General features: G+C 40.6%; 1 protein-coding gene across 2 annotated transcripts in view; it reads left to right on the top strand.

The window, feature by feature from the left end:
* The window catches only part of ELAVL1 (ELAV like RNA binding protein 1), a 60,142-nt gene extending 46,138 nt beyond the window's left edge, over window positions 1-14,004 (top strand). For both annotated transcript variants that reach the window (XM_040417795.1, XM_040417794.1), the window contains 3 exons: window positions 1,348-1,501; window positions 2,977-3,202; window positions 13,147-14,004. In XM_040417795.1, the coding sequence (XP_040273729.1) occupies window positions 1,348-1,501; window positions 2,977-3,202; window positions 13,147-13,471 (705 nt within the window). In that variant the 3' untranslated portion in view covers window positions 13,472-14,004. The remainder of the gene's footprint in view (window positions 1-1,347; window positions 1,502-2,976; window positions 3,203-13,146) is intronic.
* The last annotated feature ends 6,674 nt before the right edge of the window (window positions 14,005-20,678 follow it).

Raw genomic sequence — 20,678 nt, 5'->3', positions numbered from 1 at the left:
GATAACTGGCGAGGCTGCCGAGCAGCACAGGATAGGAGTGAGTCTGGCGGGAAGAATCTCTCAAGTTACTCTGACCCCCACAGAATTCTCCTTCGAGTGACTGTATCACTGTACAAGGAGGAGGAAGAGAAATGTGAGACAGACCCTAATATGTATTACAACCGGGCAGCCAAAGTGAAAAAAGGTTGTCTGTCTATGATAACGGGGTGACAATGTATGTCTTCTGCAAGTTACTGCGGCCTTATCTAACTCTGTCCTGCTCCTTTCTGCCTGCAAGCTGCACTGCACTACTGCACATTGAAATGGCAGGCATTAGGGAATGTGTCATCATGAGTCCCTGCATACATGACTAACAAGAAGACGTTACTGTATGGTGGCCGCAAGGCATTGTTATACTGGGCAGAGGGTTCATTCAGCAATTCCACAATTTGCCCCTTGGGTTTTGTTATTGCAGCGTACACGTGCTGGCGAAATGTTCTTTTTTTTTCTGCTGGTCAGGACTATTACACAGAAACCAAATTTTTTTATTACTGGTTTACCACTTTTACAGAGATTTTTATAAATCATGTTTTTGTCACCATTTTTTATTAGCCGTATTTTTATTTTTTGGGGGATGGTCTTGCGTGAGGGCTGGCTTTTGTGAATCGATGACAAAATATACATATGGGGTAATTTATCAAACTGATGTAAAGTACAACTAGTTTCTTTACACCTTCCATCTTACATTTTTCACAGCTTCTTTGGAAAATGAAAGTTCTACTTTACACTAGTTTGATAAATTCTCCCGCCCCCCCCCCCAGTACTTTTTGATTGCTTTTAAGCGTTTTGTGAGGAGAGGTGACCCCAAAATGGCTTTTCTGCCACAGATTTTTATTTTTATCACATTCGCCTGACGGGGTACATAGTTTTATAGAGCCTTTCATTACAGAATGCGAACCACACACCCATTGATGTCAGTGGGTCCGCAATAAGAACAGATGCAGCATGGACGTCGCTGACATCTGTATTTTGGGTATCCAAATTTTGTGGACCGCAAAATACAAACAGGCGTGTGTACGAGGCTTAAATCGGATGCTGGAAAATAAGCTGCTCAGGATGTAAGGAAGTGTCATGCAATAAATCGTGTAACGTTGCTAAATACTTGATATTGTATCAGATTGCTGAGTGCTGTGGATTTTACCAATAAAATATTTACCTGTATAGCTGTAGGATAGCACGCAGGATTTCTGTAGCAGTAATATGATTGGTGAAATTCTGCTTTTACATTATGGATACAGAAGCTCCCTCTATTGATTTTGTTTTCAATGCTAAAATAACTCACTCTCTAACTCTCCCTTTAATTTTGAGGTATCGTTTGCCCGTCCAAGTTCAGAAAATATCAAGGATGCAAACTTGTACATCAGTGGACTACCAAGGACAATGACACAGAAAGACGTTGAAGATATGTTTTCAGGTTTTGGCCGCATCATCAATTCTCGTGTTCTTGTTGATCAGGCTACTGGTAAGTAGTGTGTGGGTCACTCTGTGCAAACAAAGTCTTGAAACTGACATCTGCATTTTTGTAATCTTTGTTCAATATCATATGGTTTTCACATTGGTAAGGGGGGGGGTGTTGCTTCTTTACATTCTTTTTCAAAATGGGTTTCCCTAAGACCAGTTAGAAAAAAAAAAAAAGAAAAAAAAATCAATGGTTTAAAAATTAGGCCATTAAATCTCCTGCATGGCCTCCAAATGTGTTGCATGACCTTATGGGGGACACAAAGTGTAAAATAAAGTGCCTGTTCTGAATTAAAAAAAAGTATAGTTTCCCCCAATTAAGTAATTTTAAAAATAGAAAAAAATAAGGCTACTTTCACACTAGCGTTCGGAGCGGATCCGCCTGATGTTTCATCAGACGGATCCGCTCCTATAATGCAGACGTTTGCATCCGTTCAGAACGGATCCGTCTGCATTATTACTTAGAAAATTTTCTAAGTCTGAAAGTAGCCTGAGCGGATCCGTCCAGACTTTATATTGAAAGTCAATGGGGAACGGATCTGCTTGAAGATTGAGCCATATGGTGTCATCTTCAAGCGGATCCGTCCCCATTGACTTCCATTATAAGTCTGGACGGATCCGCACGGCCAGGCGGACACCCGAACGCTGCAAGCAGCGTTCAGGTGTCCGCTCACGGAGCGGAGGCTGAGCGCTGGCAGGCGGATGCATTCTCTCCCTGCTCGTGAGCCCCTTCAAACGGAGCTCACGAGCGGACACCTGAACGCAGGTGTGAAAGTAGCCTAAACTGGACATATTTGGTATCGCCGCGTCTAACGACCGTTCTATAAAAATATGGTGCCTATAAAAATGTCATTTAATTTTTTTTTTTAAATATGGCTAAGAAAATGGCAACACATTATTTCTATTTTTTTCTAAAAATGCTGTTATTGTGAAACTCGAAAATTGGACGTATTTGGTATTGCCACGTCCGTCAATGTACACTGAAATGGTGCCAACAAAAACTACAGCCTGTCCAGCAAAATATAAGCCCTCATACTGCAAAGTCAACAAAAAAATAAAGTTTATGGTTCTTAAAATCCATTTCAGCTATCGCAATACGTTGGTAAGTGCCTTGTAGTAACTTTCTCTACATTATAAATGCCACTTGCTGGTGACAAAGCCCCTTTAAGTCCTACTCCTTTCCTGAATTGTGAAGTCAGAGTTTTTGTAAATGGATAACAGCCTCTACCTAGCTGAACATAGAGGGGGTGGGAGCAATGAGGACTTATCTTTCAAATGTCTTAAAACTGCTTTTAGCAGCTTGAAGATATCAAAGCAGAAAGATGTGAAAACTAACTTCCTTTGCAGGGTTAAGTAATAAACTTCATTCAGTTCTTTTTAAATGAACAGATGAAATGTTTCAATGTAAATGTCTAAGCTGTTACTTCATACTTGTTGTTGCTGTTATTTTTATAAATTTTTTTTTTTTTTTTTTTTTTGGATTATCCCGTGGAGTTGCTTTTATACGGTTCGACAAACGATCAGAAGCGGAGGAGGCAATTGCCAGCTTCAATGGCCATAAACCGCCAGGCTCATCTGAACCTATAACAGTAAAGTTTGCTGCTAATCCAAACCAGAATAAAAACATGGCGCTTCTATCTCAGCTGTGCCATTCTCCAGCGCGGCGGTTTGGTGGCCCTGTTCACCATCAGGCTCAAAGATTCAGGTAATGTAGAAATTTAGAAATTTATTTTGTTTTTCTGTAGGCTGATTTGCAGGGCAGTAGTTAAAAATGTAGATTTTCCACCTCCTAGTAAACCCCTTGGTTCACATTATTATTATTATTATTATTTATTATTATTAAATTATAATAGATTAAACTCATACGACTGTACGTTTAACAGTTTAAAAAAAGGGCCATTAACACACCAGTTTTTCATGGCCGTTTAAAGGCCATTAAAAAGGATGCATTTAATTGGCTTTTTTTATTTTTATTATAAATCCTAACTCATAGTGCCCCCCCCCCCCCCCCATGTAACAAATGACACCCCCTCCCCTTACTGTAGCAACAAGCTTTATATTTGTAAAACTAGCCATTGATGTAACGAGTCAAAATATTTGACAATGACAAGCAGTCTTAAATTTTCCATGTAACTATATAAAAAAATAATTAAATAAGTGACCATGTACATTAGTGAATGATTTCAACGAAACCTATCTTTCATCGATCATTTGCTGGGTGAAATTTAACAATCATTTTAGCCGACCAGTGGCAGACCATTATAGTCTGAAAAGGAGTCAGCCGTGCTTAAAACTTTTTGTCCGATGGATCCTTTGTATGTCTGGTTTCATCGAACATGTATAACCAGTTTGAATAACTAACGGCCAATCTGGACTAAAATGTGTCTGTGAAACAGACATTCAATAGATGATTGATTATTCCACTGGTGTTCAACCGTCAACTAACTTCTTTCTAATGTGTTTGGCCACCTTAGGAGTAGCTCATGATTTCCTGTTCTGTACAGATAATGTCTCAGTAGCTATTATCACCACAGGCAGAATAAGTAACACATCTGTATAGAAAACACAGGATGCATCTTTCACAAGAGCTGATATCACAGCTATTGTTGTGGTATTTACTGAATTGCCTTATGGATTCCGTTACCACGGACCATAACGCAATTTCATGACAAAATGCCTTTTAAAGGCATTCAGTTATTCATTCAGTCATTATAGAAGTCTATGGGCTACATAACGGATCCGTCTGGTTTTCGTTATGCTTGAGTCCTCTTTGGCATAACGGATTTTGTCTATAGCCCATCTAGCTGCTCTCCAGACAGGAAATCTTAACATATTTTCGGTCTTAAGGTCAGTGTAAAAATTGCAGGTTTATATAAATTGTTTTAAAATACAGATATTGACGTGAACAAATAAAACAAAAAACAAAGTTTAACATATCTCATTCCCTTTAACGCCCTGTGTATTTCCGATCATCGCTGTGTGCAGGCACTCTGTGACAATGCCGAGGGGGGGGGGGTCCATGACCGTGGGGATCAGAAAATTCAAAATGACATATCCTTTTATTTTTGAATACCTGCAGCCCCCTCATTTCCAGGATGGCCGAGTGGTTTTAGCTGAGTGTCAGCACATTGCTGACACTCTGCTTGAAATGGCTGACGTCTGTGCTGTGATGTCAGCCGTTTAACCCCTACCATGCCGCGGTCCGTAGGACCGCTGTATGGAAGGGGTTAACAAGGAGGGAGCTCCCTCTCCCATCGGGGGCTGCTGTGCCGTTTCAGCCCCCGATTCTTGATGGGATCAGAGGGAGGGGGTCTCTCCCTCCCCATCACCCGCTGCTCTCTTGTGGCAGCGGGTGATGGTTACCATGGCAACCGGACACCTTCACAGGCTTCCGGCTTGCCATGGTAAGGCTAAGTCTGATCAGACTAAGTGTAAAGTGAAAATACAGTATACTTTATAGTGTATTGTATTATACAGACATCAGACCCGCTGGATCTTCAAGAACCAAGTGGGTCTGGGTCAAAGAAAGTGAAAAATTAAAAAAAACATATCACTGATTAAAAATTTAAAAAATAAGACACTTCACAGGTTTGATATCACCGTGTCAGTAATGACCTGATCTATGAAACGGTCATGTTACTTTCCCTGCACGGTGAACGCCATAAAAAATAAAAACTATGATGAAATTTAAATTTTGCCCACCCTCCCAAAAAAGGTAGTAAAAGTGATCAAAAGTCGTATGTATGCCAAAATGGTACCAATCAAATCGGCATCTCATCCCGCAAAAAATGAGCCCCTACATGAGACAATCGCCCAAAAAGTAAAAAAAAAATATGGTTCTCAGACTATGGAGACACTAAGGCTACTTTTACACCTGCGGCAGAGTGATCCGGCAAGCAGTTTCGTCGCCGGAAAACCGTATAAAAATGCCTGATCAGTCAAAAAAAATTCATTTAGAATGCCGGATCAGTCTTTCCGGTGTCATCCGGCAAAACGAATCTGGCATTTTTTTTCAGTGCCGGAAAAGAAAAACGCTTGTGTGAAAGTACCCTAAAACATGATTTTATATATTATTTTTTTTCTAAAATGCTGTTGTGTTTAAAGTAAAATATTTAAAAAAAAAACTACATATTAGGTATCGCAGTGTCCGTAAGAACCCGCTCTATAAAAAATCACATGACCTAACCCCTCAGGTAAATACCGTTATTTTTTTTTAAATTAACAGTGGCAAAAAAGCCATTTGTCACCTCACATCACAAAGTGTAATGGCAAGCGATCAAAAAGTTATATGCCTCCCAAAATCAAAAGTCGTATGTATGCCAAAATGGTACCAATCAAACCGCCATCTCATCCCACAAAAAATTAGCCCCTACATAGGATAATCGCCCAAAAAAATAAAAAAAAATTGCTCAGACTATGGAGACATTAAAACATGATTATTATATATTTTTTTTAAATATTGTGTAAAACTTTAATTTAAAAAAGTATACATTTTAGGTATCGCCGCGTCTGTAAAAACCTGCTCTATAAAAATACCCCATGACCTAACCCCTCAGGTGAACACAGCAAAAAATAAAAATACTGTCAAGCCATTTTTGTCACCTTTACATTGCAAAAAGTGTAATAGCAAGCGACCAAAATGTCATATGCACGCCAAGATGGTGCCAATCAAACCGACATCTCATCCCGCAAAAAATTAGCCCCTACATAAGAGTCGCCCAAAAAAATAAAAATATGGCTTTCAGAATGTGGAGACACTAAAAAAAATCATATTTTTTTCAAAAATGCTTTATGTAAAACTGAAACCCCCCCCAAAGTAGTCATATTTGGTATTGTCACGTCCGTAACAACCTGCTCTATAGAAATGGCACATGATCTAACCTGTCAGATCAACTATGTAAATACAAAATAAAAACTCTCCCGAAGCAGCTATTTATTTTTACAAATTTTCTATTTAATCCATTTTTCCAGTAAGAAAGCAAGGGTTAACGGCCAAGCAAAACTCAATATTTATTGCCCCGATTCTGTAGTTTGCAGAAACACCCTATATGTGGTCGTAAACTGCTGTATGGCCAAACGGCAGGGCATAGAAGGAAGGGAACGCCATATTGTTTTCGGAAGGCAGATTTTGCTGACTGTTTTTTTTGACTCCATGTCCCATTTGAAGCCCCTCTGATGTACCCCTAGAGTAAAAACTCCAAAAAAGTGACTCCATCTAAGAAACTACACCCCTTAAGGTATTAAAAACTGATTTTACAAACTTTATTAACCCTTTAGGTGTTCCACAAGTTATTGGCAAATGAAGATGAAACCTTATCCTGTAGTTTCCAAAATGGGGTCACTTTTTTTGGGGAGTTTCTACTGTAGGGGTGCATCAGGGGGGCTTCAAATGGGACATGGTGTAAATAAACCAGTCCAGCAAAATCTGCCTTCCAAAAACCATATGGCGTTCCCTTCTTTCTGTGCCTTGCCGTGTGCCCATACAGCAGTTTATGACCATGTATGGGGTGTTTCTGCAAACTACAGAATCAGGGCAATAAATATTGAGTTTTGTTTGGCTGTTAACCCTTTGTTACTGGATAAAATAAAATAATATTTGCCAAAATTGAAATTCTGAATTTTTTTTCTCCATTTGATATTAACTCTTGTAAACAGCTAAAGGGTTAACAAAGTTAGTAAAATCAGTTTTGAATATCTTGAGGGGTGTAGTTTCTTGAATGGGGTCATTTTTGGGTGGTTTCTATTATGTAAGCCTCACAAAGTGACTTCAGACCTGAAGCTAAACACTCATTCATTGGGTGAAATGGTCGGAGGTGCAGAACCTCAATCATCGTTCACAGGCAGCAGATCGTGATGTCTTAACAGCACTTTACTGCCCAGGAGCAGTAGCCATCGCTCCTCCACTTAGAGTTTCTGTCACCAGAATTAACCCCATTAAACTGGCTGACATCGATGTGCTAATGTCAGCAGACCCTAACTAGCCCATTCTTATAGATGCCACCCTTACTGCAAAATTTTAACTTTTATTATATGCTAATTTGCACCTGCTCCGTTTGCCCACCTTTTAACACCCCTGGTTCACTTGATTGACAGGGCCAGGCTGGCGAAATCTCGCGCCTGCGCCGTCCCATTCAGTATTCAGCGCAGTGAGTAAAGGACTTAGTCACTGCCCCTGCGCTGAATACAGCAGGCCTCGCAGAGAAGAGGGAGGAGAGCTGTGGCGTTTCTGGATCCTCCTTTATGGTATTTGCCTGATTGTCCAGCGCTTTATTCCCACTGATACCACCAATGATCAAGGGGGCATTAGAAGAATAAATATTGCCATTCCATCCACCATGACGGCCACCATGAGAGATGACCCTTGACCTCTGATTAAATTGCCACCACCCTTCCTCCCCCTCTGTTTTTCCTGCCTCTACGGGGTTAGCACGCAGGGAGAGTCCTCCCTGTGGGAGGTGAAGATCAGCATAGAAGTTACCTTCATCCCCTGGCAGGTGCCTAAGGCTGGGCAGCAGTGGGCAACGTGGACGCTCGCCCAGGCTCATGCTGGTACCTCCACTGCGGGTCGGAAGCTGACTGCTGAAGCCGGATCCACGTGGGACTCTCGAGCTAGGAGCGCGGCCTCCCTTTGGTTCTACGGCCGGCAGGCGGAACCAGGGCACACAGTACTGGGAGGCACTCCTGGATGAACTCAGACGCCAGGAAGTGTTTAAAAGTGGTGGTCGTGCAGCATGGAGCTGTGCATCACCACCACTATGTCTACTCCTGAGGCTCCTGCATCCCGTCAGGAGGGTTTTGACCCCTCTCCGGCTGCACCTATTGTGAATCCCTCTAAGGGGAGTATGTTTATCTTTTAGTTTAGATATAACCGCCTAAAAGCTGATATTTGTTTGTTCTTCTCTGTTCCTTAGGGATCAAGGGATACTAAGTCTAATTCTAGATCTCTAAAGTGCGCTACCTGTGCCAAGAGACTACCTGATAACTATAAAGTTGTGCAAGCAATGCATTTCTGATGACTTAAAAGAGGAGCAACCATCTATCCTGTCCGAAATGAAGTCTTTTATCCAGGATGAGATAAAGTATTCCCCATTAATGAGAATGTCAGAGAGGATATTGGATGAGTGGATTAAACCTGAAAAAAAGACTAGGGGTGTCCAAAGAGTTCAGGAACAGATTACTATTTGATCAGCCTGAATGTAAATTTTTGAGATACCAAAATTTTTTATTCAGGTGGCAAAGGTAGTGAAAAAGACTGCCTTAACATTTGAGAATTCATCACAACTAAGCGATCTGATGGAACGCAAAGCAGATTCTTTAAGGAAAGCATGGAAGGCATCTGTTTGGTGTAAAAACCAACATTGCGGCTACATCCGTGGCAAGAGCTATGTACTTCTGGTTGTCAGTTAGAGGATCACCTACAGAACAAAACTCCCAGGGAGGATGTCATAAATTCCATACCGCTATTAAAATCAGCAACTGCTTTTTTGGCACATGCCTCGGCGGAGTCTGTACGTTTTTCAGCAAAAGATGCAGCCCTTTCCAATGCAGCCAGAAGACCTTTTATGAATGAAAGCATGGTCTGGGGATAAAACCTCCAAGTCTAAACTATGCTTTATTGCCTTCTCAGGGGAGTTTGTTTTTGCCCCAGTGTTAGATAAGATACTGGAGAAAGCGGCTGACAAAAAGAAAGGGTTTCGGGAGGAGAAGGAAATAAAATAGAGGCCCTTTCGTCAGTTCCCTTCACAATCTAAGCTCTACAGAGGTAAGGGTAAAACAGGCTGCAGGAGCTACTCAGAAGGTGGAAGGGGTAGAGGATTTATTCTAAATCAACAGAGCAACAAACTGATGCCAGAGTGGGGAGGCAGGTTGAAGAATTTTCCAAACCAATGGAATCTGGTTACGGTCAAATCCATAGGCACTAAACATCATAGCCCAGGATACAGAATAGAAATTTCTTCAAAACCTCTAGAAATTTCTGTTGCCACCCACAAAAGAGGTACATGGGAAAAATTTTGGCAGGGAATTCAGGGGTAGTCAGAAGTACCAGAATCCTAAAAGGGAAAGGGGTTCTCCTCAGGCCTTTTTTCTAGTACAAAAACCCGACAACATATTCCGCACAATAATAAATCTAAAACCTTTGAACAGATCTATAGTATACAGAAGGTTCAAATGGAGTCAATTGCATCTACGATTCCGCTGATGCCAAAAGATGCCTTTATGACATCAGTGGATCTAAAGGATGCCTACTATCACATACCAATTCATCAGGCCTTCTAGAAAATATCTAAGGTTTGCAATAAGAGATCCTGGGGACTCATCTTTTTCAGTACGTAGCTCTCACCTTTGGTATCTCATCGGCCCCAAGAACATTCACCAAGCTGGTGGTGGAAATTATTGCCTTTCTACGCAGGAAGGGAACCAATATCATCCCTTACCTAGACTATTTCCTAATAATTGGCAATTCAAAAGAAAAAACCTACAGGACTACAGAAGGTTATAAGTACCCTTTCAAGTTTAGGATGGGTAATTAAATAAAAATAAAAACTACTCATTCCATGTACAAAAATAAGGTTCCTGGGCGTAGTTACATTCTGTATCCCAGAGACCTATTTACCCAGGACAAAGTAAGAACTCTCAAGAGACTAGATATGTCTCTTTAAAAAACAATCCCACAAGTGTTCCATTCGGAGGGCAATGAGCCTGTTGGGGAACTTAACCGCATGCATAAACTCGGTTCCATGGAGTCAGGCCCACACAAGAATCATGCAGTCATAGATCTTGAAGAAATGGGAGAGGAAACAGTCATCCTTAGACATGAAGATACAGGTGCTTTCAACAGTCAAATAGTCCTAGACTGGTGGAAGGAAGAGGAAAATCTGCTCTATTGTATAGAATGGCTCAGAATCCCAAAAGCTCGTCACAACCGATGCCAGCACTTCAGGTTGGGGTGCAAAGGTAGGCAACCAGTGTTTCCAGGGAGACTGGCCAAACAGCATAAAAGAAAGATCCTCAAATTTCAGAGAGCTGTATGCAGTCCTTATGACGCTCAGTAGGCAGTAGACCGATAAAAAAAAAAAAGGGCATCTGAAGGTCCTCTCGGACAACATTGTGACAGTGGTGTACCTGAAACACCAGGGGGGGGGGGCACAAAATCCAATCCGTTGGTGGAAGTAGCAAAAATAATAATTTTCTGGGCAGAAGAAAATGTTCTCTCCTTAATAGCGGTCCACCTAAAGGGGTCGGAGAACCTAGAGGCTGACTTCCTAAGTCAAAGAAAAATAGATCCAGGAGAATGGACATTAAACCGTGACATTTTTCACGAGATCACCTCCAGGTGGGGACTATCAGAGATAGACCTGTTTGCCTCCAGGGAAAATGCCCACGTCCGACAGTTCTGTTCAATAAATCCAAGAGACAGACCATGGGCAATAGATGCCTATCAATAAGATGGTAGTGGACCTAGTCTATGCTTTTCCACCCTTTCTGTTGATTCCTCGCTTACTACAGAAATTACAGAAGGAAACAGTAATCTTAGTAGCTCCCTCTGGCCAAAGAGAAGCTGGTTCTCAATCCTGAGACAGTTGGCACTACGTACTCTCTCAGGGCCCAATAATCCACCCAAACACCCAGATCTACAATTTGCAGTCTGCATCCTGAGAGTGAATCACACAAAAGACAAGGTATTTCAGACTGAATAATCTCTACTCTTAAGGCAAGCAGGAAGAGAATCACATCAGCCATTTATCTTGGTCTGGAAAAGATTTTGCAGTTGGCTGGGAGAAGATCATCCGAACACTTCTCCGCCAGTTAATAAAATACTAGACTTCCTGCAAAATGGACTAGAATTGGGGCCTGAGGTCTAGTACCCTTAAGGTCCAAAATTTCGGCCTTAAGCCCTTTTACGATACTAGTCTTGCAGACACAGAGGGATAAGGAGATTTATTAGGGCGGCCTTCTAGGTTAAGACCAACCTTAAGATCTAGGATTCCTAAGTAGGATCTTAATACAGTATTAGAGCGGCTAACTAGATCCCTTTTTTCTCTATCTGAGATCTCTATTAAACATCTGTCCTTCAAGACTGCTTTTCTGATGGCCATCACTTCCGCCAGACGACTAAGTATGATCCAGGCCCTCTCCTATAGAGAACCATATCTTAGGGTTTTTGAGGATCTAGATGCAACAAAAAATTTCAGGAAAGACAACAACCTCCTAATTTAGTTTGGCCGAAATAAGGGAAAAAAAAGCTTTCCAAAACTTCGATAGCTAGGTGGATCAGATCCACTATAGAATGTTGCTACTCTATTCAGAAAAAACCTTGTCCGGAGGTTAAAAGCCCATTCTACCAGGGCTACAGCCTCTTCTTAGGCAGAAAGAACTGGTGTTTAATTAGGGCAAATTTGCAAGGGTGCTACCTGGTCAAGTCTCAACACTTGTTGAGCAAGGATGGGGATTATTTGGTAGTTTGTGTTCTGCAGTCTATTACAGTTCCACGTGGTGGGAACCAAATCTGTTGTACTTTTAACCATTTTTACTCCTGAAGATACCTAGCAGCCATTTTAACAGCCTTTAGATGGGTGCCCTCCTGTGGAATAGCCCCTGGACTTTAACTTGGTGTGAAAACACCTGAGTGACTGGCGTTACAAAAACTGTAAGCTAACCCAGTTGGTTGCACAGTGCCATCGCAGAGGACGTGTTAAAAGGGATCTACCGGTAATTCAGTTTTGAATTATTTTGGTGGCATTTAGATTGCGATATAGCTGCAGTCAGATGATATGTAGCACAGCTAGTCGTTGGCTTATTACAATAATTCTCCAATGACTGAGGGGGAAGGACAAACAAATGTGTTCAACAGACCCAAACTTCCAGTCTCTGGTACAGCGTATGAGAAGTGAGGGAAAACTTAAATGTTTGAATGTGAATTGCAAAAATGTATATGCTAGGAAGAGCTTTCATATGTATATATAATAGCAGAATACTCCTTTTAAGGGATAATGGTCATATTTTCACTCAAAATTCAATTTTCAAATGTTGCTGCTGTGGTGATAATCCATAATCACTAATTATTGTGGTCACATACCTTAAGATTCTGTCTATAGCAACCACTGGTCACAAGACTTTTCTGACTATCTTCTCAAGATGGCCGCCGATGCCCTTACCTTGAGGCTAAGACCTCCCTCCCTAACTACCCAGAATTAATTCGGCTCATCTCGGGAACGCGCAGCCTCACCCCAACCAATCGGCTTTCTCCAGACTTAAACACGCCCTCTTCCTCCTGAGTAGTTGATCGCAAATTTTTATCGCATATCTGCACTATCCCGGTCCGACCGGAGCGCGCACGCACCGTTCGGGGGCTGCCCACTACGTCCTCCGTCTTCTGTATATAGAATATAGGAGATGGAAGACACCTAGCAATGCTGTTTTAGCCGCACCACTGAAATGCCTGGGGGAGGAAAAAACATGCTGCAATTGCTAGGTAATTCAATATCTATACGAAAGTATTAACTAGGGAACTAAGGTAAACTTACTCAGACCAATCCAATTAGATAAAAAAATAAAATGACTGTTACACTTTAACTAAATTCCACAATTTGCAATGGTCTGATGGAGTAGCTCCATTATAATTTTGTTTTCCTCTTCTCTTTTAAATAGGTTTTCACCTATGGGGGTAGATCACATGAGTAGTATATCTGGTGTGAATGTTGCCAGCAGTGCTTCGTCTGGATGGTGCATCTTCATCTACAATCTTGGCCAAGACGCAGATGAAGGAATACTTTGGCAGATGTTTGGTCCATTTGGCGCTGTCACTAATGTGAAGGTTATCCGTGATTTCAACACCAACAAGTGCAAAGGGTTTGGCTTTGTGACCATGACAAACTATGAAGAAGCAGCCATGGCCATTGCAAGTTTGAATGGCTATCGTTTAGGGGACAAGACATTACAAGTTTCGTTCAAAACCAGCAAGTCCCACAAATAACTTGCTCTTGTCTTTTGTATGGAATAGAGGAAATAAGATTTGACAAAGTTGGGGGGAAGACTTTTTTCTTTTCTTTGTTAGTGTAAAACTCATTTGCGCCAATTTTCACAAGTGTGTTTTTGTCTTAGTCTAAATGAAATGTGGATAAAAGATTTTTTATACTCTAGGGATGCAACTTACATGTTCAAATGTTTGAGATCCCAACATGTTAGGCCAATTTTAAGTTCCTTAAGTTATTTACTTTAAATATACAAATAAAATATGACTAAATAACATTAAGTATACCCTATGGATGAAGATAACGTTAAGCATGCACTAACCTTAAAGACTTTAAGAAGGTTTGCTCTGTGGGTTTCTATTTTCCAGACTCTGGAAATTGCGTTTTTTTTAATCAAGCTGTCAGGATGCCAGCTTAAGTACTTGTATGTGTGTATAAATATATATACATTTTTTTTTTTTTTTTTTTTTTTCGGTTTTTCACCATCCCTCTTCTCACTGATTTATACAGCCTGATCATTTGTTTTCTAAAAGCTTATAATTTCAGTTTACTCAAAATGGAGATGCATTAACAACAGTTCTGTTACTGTGTGTAGCTGCCTACGTAAAAGGGGGTTCTCCGGAAATGATTTAAAATGGCTGCCAGCAACCTGTTCTAGAATGTGAGGAAGACTGATTGCCTCCACCTGCGGAGCTGCCAAGGGGGTGAGGGGGCAAGGCCTCTGGCAATTGCATATACTACACGTTGGTGAGTTTTCCTGTCGGGCTGCTCAGCCATGAAAGCATACTCTAGGTAGAATCACATTGTTACCATCTATTGTACAGCAGTGTAGTGAGGCCTGCACCCTTAACCCCTAGGCATGTCTGCAAATGGTGGAAACCAATCCTTCTGACATTCTAGGACACGTTGCTGGTAGCCAATTTAAATAATTCCTGGAGAATCCCTTTAGTGTTCAACTAATATGCCCATATTTGCACCATGTTTCCAGGGGGCTACAGTATTCTGTGCCCTTTTTATCGTATGTTACTGTCATCTTTGAAAGTAAAGTATGCCCCTGAGTTCCTTCCAAAGTCAAATGAGTTATGCTTGTGCTTTAGAGCCATTGAAAAACGTAACATCTGTCATTTACTCAGGCTTTACATTTATTTACTCAGCTTGGTTTAAAGAGGACCAGTCGCCACAAATTGCAGTGCAGTCTGCAGGCAGTGTGTTATAGAGCGTAATAAGCGGAGCTGGTTGATAAATCATTTTGTTGGAAAAGATTCGGCAAAATCTGTGATCTGTCCTGTTAAATCTTTTTGTGCTCATTTGCCCAAGTAGGCCATCTTATCAGTGATTGACTTCCCCTCCTGTGAGTATAAGGGTGCATTCACACGACCGTAGGTGTTTTGCGGTCCGCGAATTGCGGATGTGCAAAACACTGATACCGGTCGTGTGCGTTCCGCAATTTGCGGACCGCACATGGCCAGCGCTATATAGAGAATGACTAAGCTTGTCTGCAGTTGCGGACAAGAATAGGACATGCTTTTATCTTTTTTGCGGGGCCACTGAACGGAACAACTGATGCGGACAGCACACGCTGTGCTGTCCGCATCTTTTGTGACCCCATTGAAATGAATGGGTCGTACCATTTCCGCGAATTTGCGGAACTGATGCGGATCCATTTATACGGTCATGTGAATGCACCCTAAGTAGATAGCTGTCGATCACTGGTAAGACAGCTCACATCTGAGCTCTGAAAGGACAGAGATTTAGCATACTTGGCTCTGGCTCTTTTCCCATAAAACTATATATCTGTACCACTCCTGCTCTATAAAATGCTGTATGCACATTGCACTTTATTTTGTTATGACAGGTTCCCTTTAAACAATTGTTGTAAACAGTTAAGTCAGGCCTCAACTAGAAATTATTTTTTTCTAATTCCCAAGCTCTCCCACACTTTCTTTTTTCTCATTATTAGTCCATAAGAGAGGCAGGGAAGGACCAAAGAGTTCAATAAGTGAACTCTATAAAACATGTTTTTGTTCATATAAAGATTATTTTTTTTTTCGCTTTTACTATTTTTCGTTGCGTCACATATAGTGCGTAGTGCAATTTGTATTGGTACAGTATAGTTCAGTTAATGTGTATACTGTTCAAGTAGAAGTAAAATATGACTTTGAAATAAGATTACTGTTTTAATAATACTTATAAACATTTGAGCATTGTGCTTTTTCGCATCCCTTTTTCTTGAATTTCTTTTGTAGTAGTATGTAAAAGTTTCATTTCGTAAAAATATTAAGAGTATTCGATTCTTAAAGTTAAAATTAATCCCCTTCCTAAGTTTTCTACAGACTGCCTTGAAATTTCAATTTTGTTTCTCTTGATTTTCTTTTGCTTTTTTGGTGTTTTTGTTTGTTTTACTTTTGAATTTACGACCATTAAATTTGATTTTGTTTTGCTCAAATTTTGTTTTGTTTATTTTTTTTTCTTTTTCTTTTCTTTCAGTGTTTGTAGGCTTTACATCTAGAAACGTAAAAAAAAAAAATTTACTGGCAACTAGTTAAGGTAGAAGACTGGCAACTAGTCTTCTAACAAAATCGATGATGTAGCGTTTGCTGGTAAATTCAAAGCAAATGTCACATTTCAAGCTATTTTACCTTGGCTATGTCTTTCTTTTCACTTTTGCCATTTTGGGAGTTTATTGGCATAGAAAATTGTGAGAGTTTACATTATATGCAGGGGGTTAGCTGTGCCTTCTCCATATTCTTGAAATACATATTTGCCTACAGCAAATATATTGTACATAGTCAACAAATTTGTTTTATGTTGTGTCTTTAGACTAGCTTTTGCAATGTTGCTTCATTTTAATTTATTGTAGATATACCGGGTCAATGAAAAATTGTGTTTAAGACTAAGCAGTTTATCAAAATGTTATATACAGAATATGGCACATTAGCCTTATGTTTTACTTAGGGTTCAGCACTTGCAAGAACACCACGCCTACATTTCTAGCAATGCTTTTTTGCAATAGCTCCTCTGGGACTTCTGCGCATAATACAATAGTACAACATCCAACAAGAAAATATCTGAGTAGTTTTGGTCTTAAAACTCATTGTATCTTATTTTAGAAACATAGGTTTAGTCTTATTACGAAACTGTTATTTGGGCCTCTACACCATCCTTAAAGTCAGAAGGCCTAAAGGTTCCTCTAGCTCAGTCTAGCTAAAAAAAAAGTCACATTTTGTGCCAAGTATAACCTGCGTAATTAAGCGTATTTTCTTCACTCTGGTATGCCTATTTAAAACTCTATTGCTGGGGCTTTTTGGAGATTTTTTTTTTTTTTGTGTTCCAAGTTAAAATATTTGTTTACAATGTCTACCTAATTTCAGAAAATTCCAAGTTATCTCCATCTCCCCATTCTAACATTTGCTATCTATGTGCAAGTCAATGAGTAATAGAAGTTCTCATACATTTTGATTAATACGGTCCATTAAAAATCAGACCAGGAAAAACATAGTTCCCTGTAAGGCAGATTGACTCGTGTCGTATGGGTTACTTCCTAGATTGAACAGTTCCCTGGTTGAACTTAATAGACATGTCTTTTTATGTAACAGCTGTTTGTGCTTCACTCATCCAGCTGAGGGCACAAAGGAAATCCCTGTGTAGTAGATCCTAAGAGGGAAATAAGTCATTTCTGACTACAGATATGAAAATCAGAATAAATCCTTTGGATGAATTGCCATTTTTTTTGCTCAGACAAACATAGCTTGTAATGGTTTTTCAATGTAGGCATGCAGACTCAATTTAAATTGAGGAACATTTCCACTTAAAATTAAAACAATTAGTGTAAAATGGCTAGTCTGGTAAATGTTTGATTTAATTAGTGCCTTTATTTTCTTAAATTTTCATGTGCAGAACTGGCAACTAATAGTAAACACCATGGTGATAAAATTATGCATTTTCCTATTTGAGAACTATCTATAACATCAATTTGGTTGCCAACTTTGGAATGTTGTCCAGCTTTTTCTTAATCGCTGTGTAATATTTATATTGTATGTTTTTAAATTATTATTTTTTTAGTAATTTAGAGGTGCTTCTAGAAGCCCCTTGGTGCTTCTTAAACCCCATTTATATTAGCAGCAGCTTACTGGCACTGATACGATATTCAAAACATTATGGGGGGAAATCATGAGGGAAATATTTGTGCGCATTGCAAATATTTGCACCAAATTTATCATGTCACAAGTTAAGTTTGGGGCATCTTTTAAAATAAACTGTACTAGGCTGCCCTCAACTGATTTGTTGATTTCAGTGGTCTGTCACTTTTTTTTCTAGCAGTCAGTACTTTTATTGTCCTAACCTGCTGAACCTCGCAGTGCTCTCCAGCACAGCAAGGGAGACTAGTCTAAGACTTGCGGCATCCACTTCCTGGCCATGTCTGTTTTCTTTCATGTTAAGCCTAGGAAAGAAACCTGCCAGTCATCATCAGGAGGAGGGTTCGTCCAACTTTTCTCCTCGTATTTGTCTCCCTCTCATCACTGACATGCGCTGCAAGGTTTGGCATGTCACTACTATAAAAGTACTGACTCTCAGCTCAAAAGGGCTCAATGAAGGCAGCATAGTAGAGATTGTGTAGACAGGTTCTTTTTAAATGTCTAAAATAGCGGTCACACATTTTTGCGCAGCTAAGCCCCCAAAAAATCTGCCTTTTAGGACTTTTTGAAGCCAGTATTCTGGTGTTCAGGACTTGATAAATCCTTCCTTGTGTATATTGTTCACAAACCTTGTGATATCATTTTAGTAAAAGACTAGAGGATGGGTGCCTTCACTCCTTCTTGGACCAAAGGTTATTCCAAACTAAATGTGAAAATGACATAACCCTTTTCAGACCTCAACCATACATGTACGCCAGCTGTCTCTTTATGGCACCTGCTTGCAAGTGCAGCAGTCGCTATAGCTACTGGGTTTCTGCTGTTTTAAACTGCAGGCACCTGGGGCTAATATCTGCAATAAGCGTTAATCTGACAATTGCATCTTAGGACCTTGAGCAGTTTTTAAAATGCAAATTGCCCCCTATTTCCCCAGAATAAAAAAGAAATAAAAATCATAGGAATCACCGAATCCCAAAATGCAACCCACTGATAAAAATATTTCTCATACGGTGTATTCGCTTCACCTCCCCAAAAATGTAGTAATTGTTCTGCAAAAAAAAATTGGCCCCCACACAGCTCTGTAGAATTTATGGTGGTCAGAATATGGAGATAAGAGAAAAAATATTTTTTCCCCCCCAAAGTATCGTAGTGATCATACTGACTCAGAAAATGAAGGCCAGTTCTACTGTATAGGGAACACCGTAAAAGCAAAACGCCCTAAAACTGTGGTGGAAATTTATTATAATTTATTTTTATTTTATTTTTTTATTTTTTTGTCCCGTTCCACCTCAATTTTTGGAACTGGACAAAATTTTGAAAATTTTTCCCAGCTTCTCACTGCATTGTATTCAACAAATGGGGGCTTTAAAGGGAGTCTGTCACCTCCATATGGCCATATACGGTGCTTACATTGTCATATAGCACACCTACACATGAATGTAGTAGTACCTTTCTTTTTCTTTACACTTGCAGAAGCTGGCAAAACTAAGTTTAATTCATATGCAAATGAGCACTTGCAAGTGCCCAGGGGCGGTGTTCACGGTGTTGGAGCCCAGGCTGCTCTGCCTTCTTTTCATTGTTTTCCCTTCTCTACTTATGCCTGCCCTCCTATTCCCTTGCGTCCTCCTTCGGTCTGGCCGAGATCCTGCTCACTGCCTCGCCGGGGCGTGCGCACTGCGATGCCCATTGTAGGCACTGCATCACTTTAACTACTGCGCATGTGCCGGCGAACGCCCCCCTTGCTGCTGGTTTCGTGTCGTTCGCCAGCGCATGCACAGTAGTTAAAGCGATTCTGTGCCCACAATTGGCATCGCAGTGCACATGCCTCTGCCCGGCAAGGCAGTGCGCGGGATCTCGGCCGGACCGAAGGATGAGGCAAGGGAATAGGAGGGCAGGCTGGGGTGAGGAAACGCTGAAAAAAGCCAGAGCAGCCTGAGCTTCAACACAGTGAACGCCGCCCCTGGGCACTTGCGAGACTAATTTGCATATGAATTAAACTTTGTTTTTCCAGCTTCTGCAAGCATAAGAAAAACAAAGGTTACTACTACATTCATGTATAGGTGAGCTCTAGGACAAGGTCTGTATATGGCCATATGGAGGTGACAGACTCCCTTTTAAAAAGTAAAACTTGTCACACAAAAAAACAATCATACAGCTATGTGAATGGAAAAATAAACTTATGGATTCAGGAAGGCAGAGAGTAAGAAGCTAAAACACAAACGGAAAATATCAAGGTCCAAGTTAAAGGATTGTGCAGTGCTAAAATAAAGACCTATCCTCACTTGAATGGGATGAGCACTTGTAATAGCACTGCCACTACAAGAGAGGCAGCATGCAGGTCAATATTTTAATAGGATGCTCACACAAGTGCAGCGACCCCCTTCAACCAGCTGAACGGTGGGGTGCCAGGAGTCTGACACCTGCTGATCTGATATTGATGTATACTGAGGATAGGTCATCAAAATTGTACCAACCCCTTTAAAAAAACGAACTTTACATTGTTATATCATCGCGTTAGGTTACTTTTACACTCGCGTTTGGTGCGGAACCGTCATGTATCTGCACTAGGGCTGCACGATATGGGAATTTTGTGCGATTGCGATTAGGGCCCTAAAAATTGCGATAACGATATGCGATGCAATATTTTAAGGGAATTGTGCTAGAGGTCTATTTGCTTGGATTTTCAAGGCAAAAGCACACAAATTTACTGATAATGATGAAATGTAGTTATGCTTAACTCAAGAACTGAAATGCACAGTGTTTTTCAAAATAAAACCTCTTTTACTAAATTAAATAACATTTGCATTACTGCAAAAGTACAAAATACAAAACTTGCCATTTTCTTAATAGCACTGCACAGAACAGATAAACAGAATAAATAGAAGAACATTTGTTCATTTAAATAACGACTTGCCTCCAGCCCCTCCTCCCTCCCCGCACTGTAACTGATGTATTGCCAGCCGCGCTGTGCAACATAGTTGCCGGCGATACATCGGTGTCAGCCATGTAAAAAGTCAACCATCGCTTTATATGACGCACCGCCATTTCCCCCCCACTTTTGGGGGGGGGGGGGGGG

The sequence above is a fragment of the Bufo bufo genome, chromosome 2, assembly GCF_905171765.1.
Source record: "Bufo bufo chromosome 2, aBufBuf1.1, whole genome shotgun sequence".
Lineage (NCBI taxonomy): Eukaryota > Metazoa > Chordata > Amphibia > Anura > Bufonidae > Bufo > Bufo bufo.
This window is presented reverse-complemented; position numbering and strand designations above follow the sequence as displayed.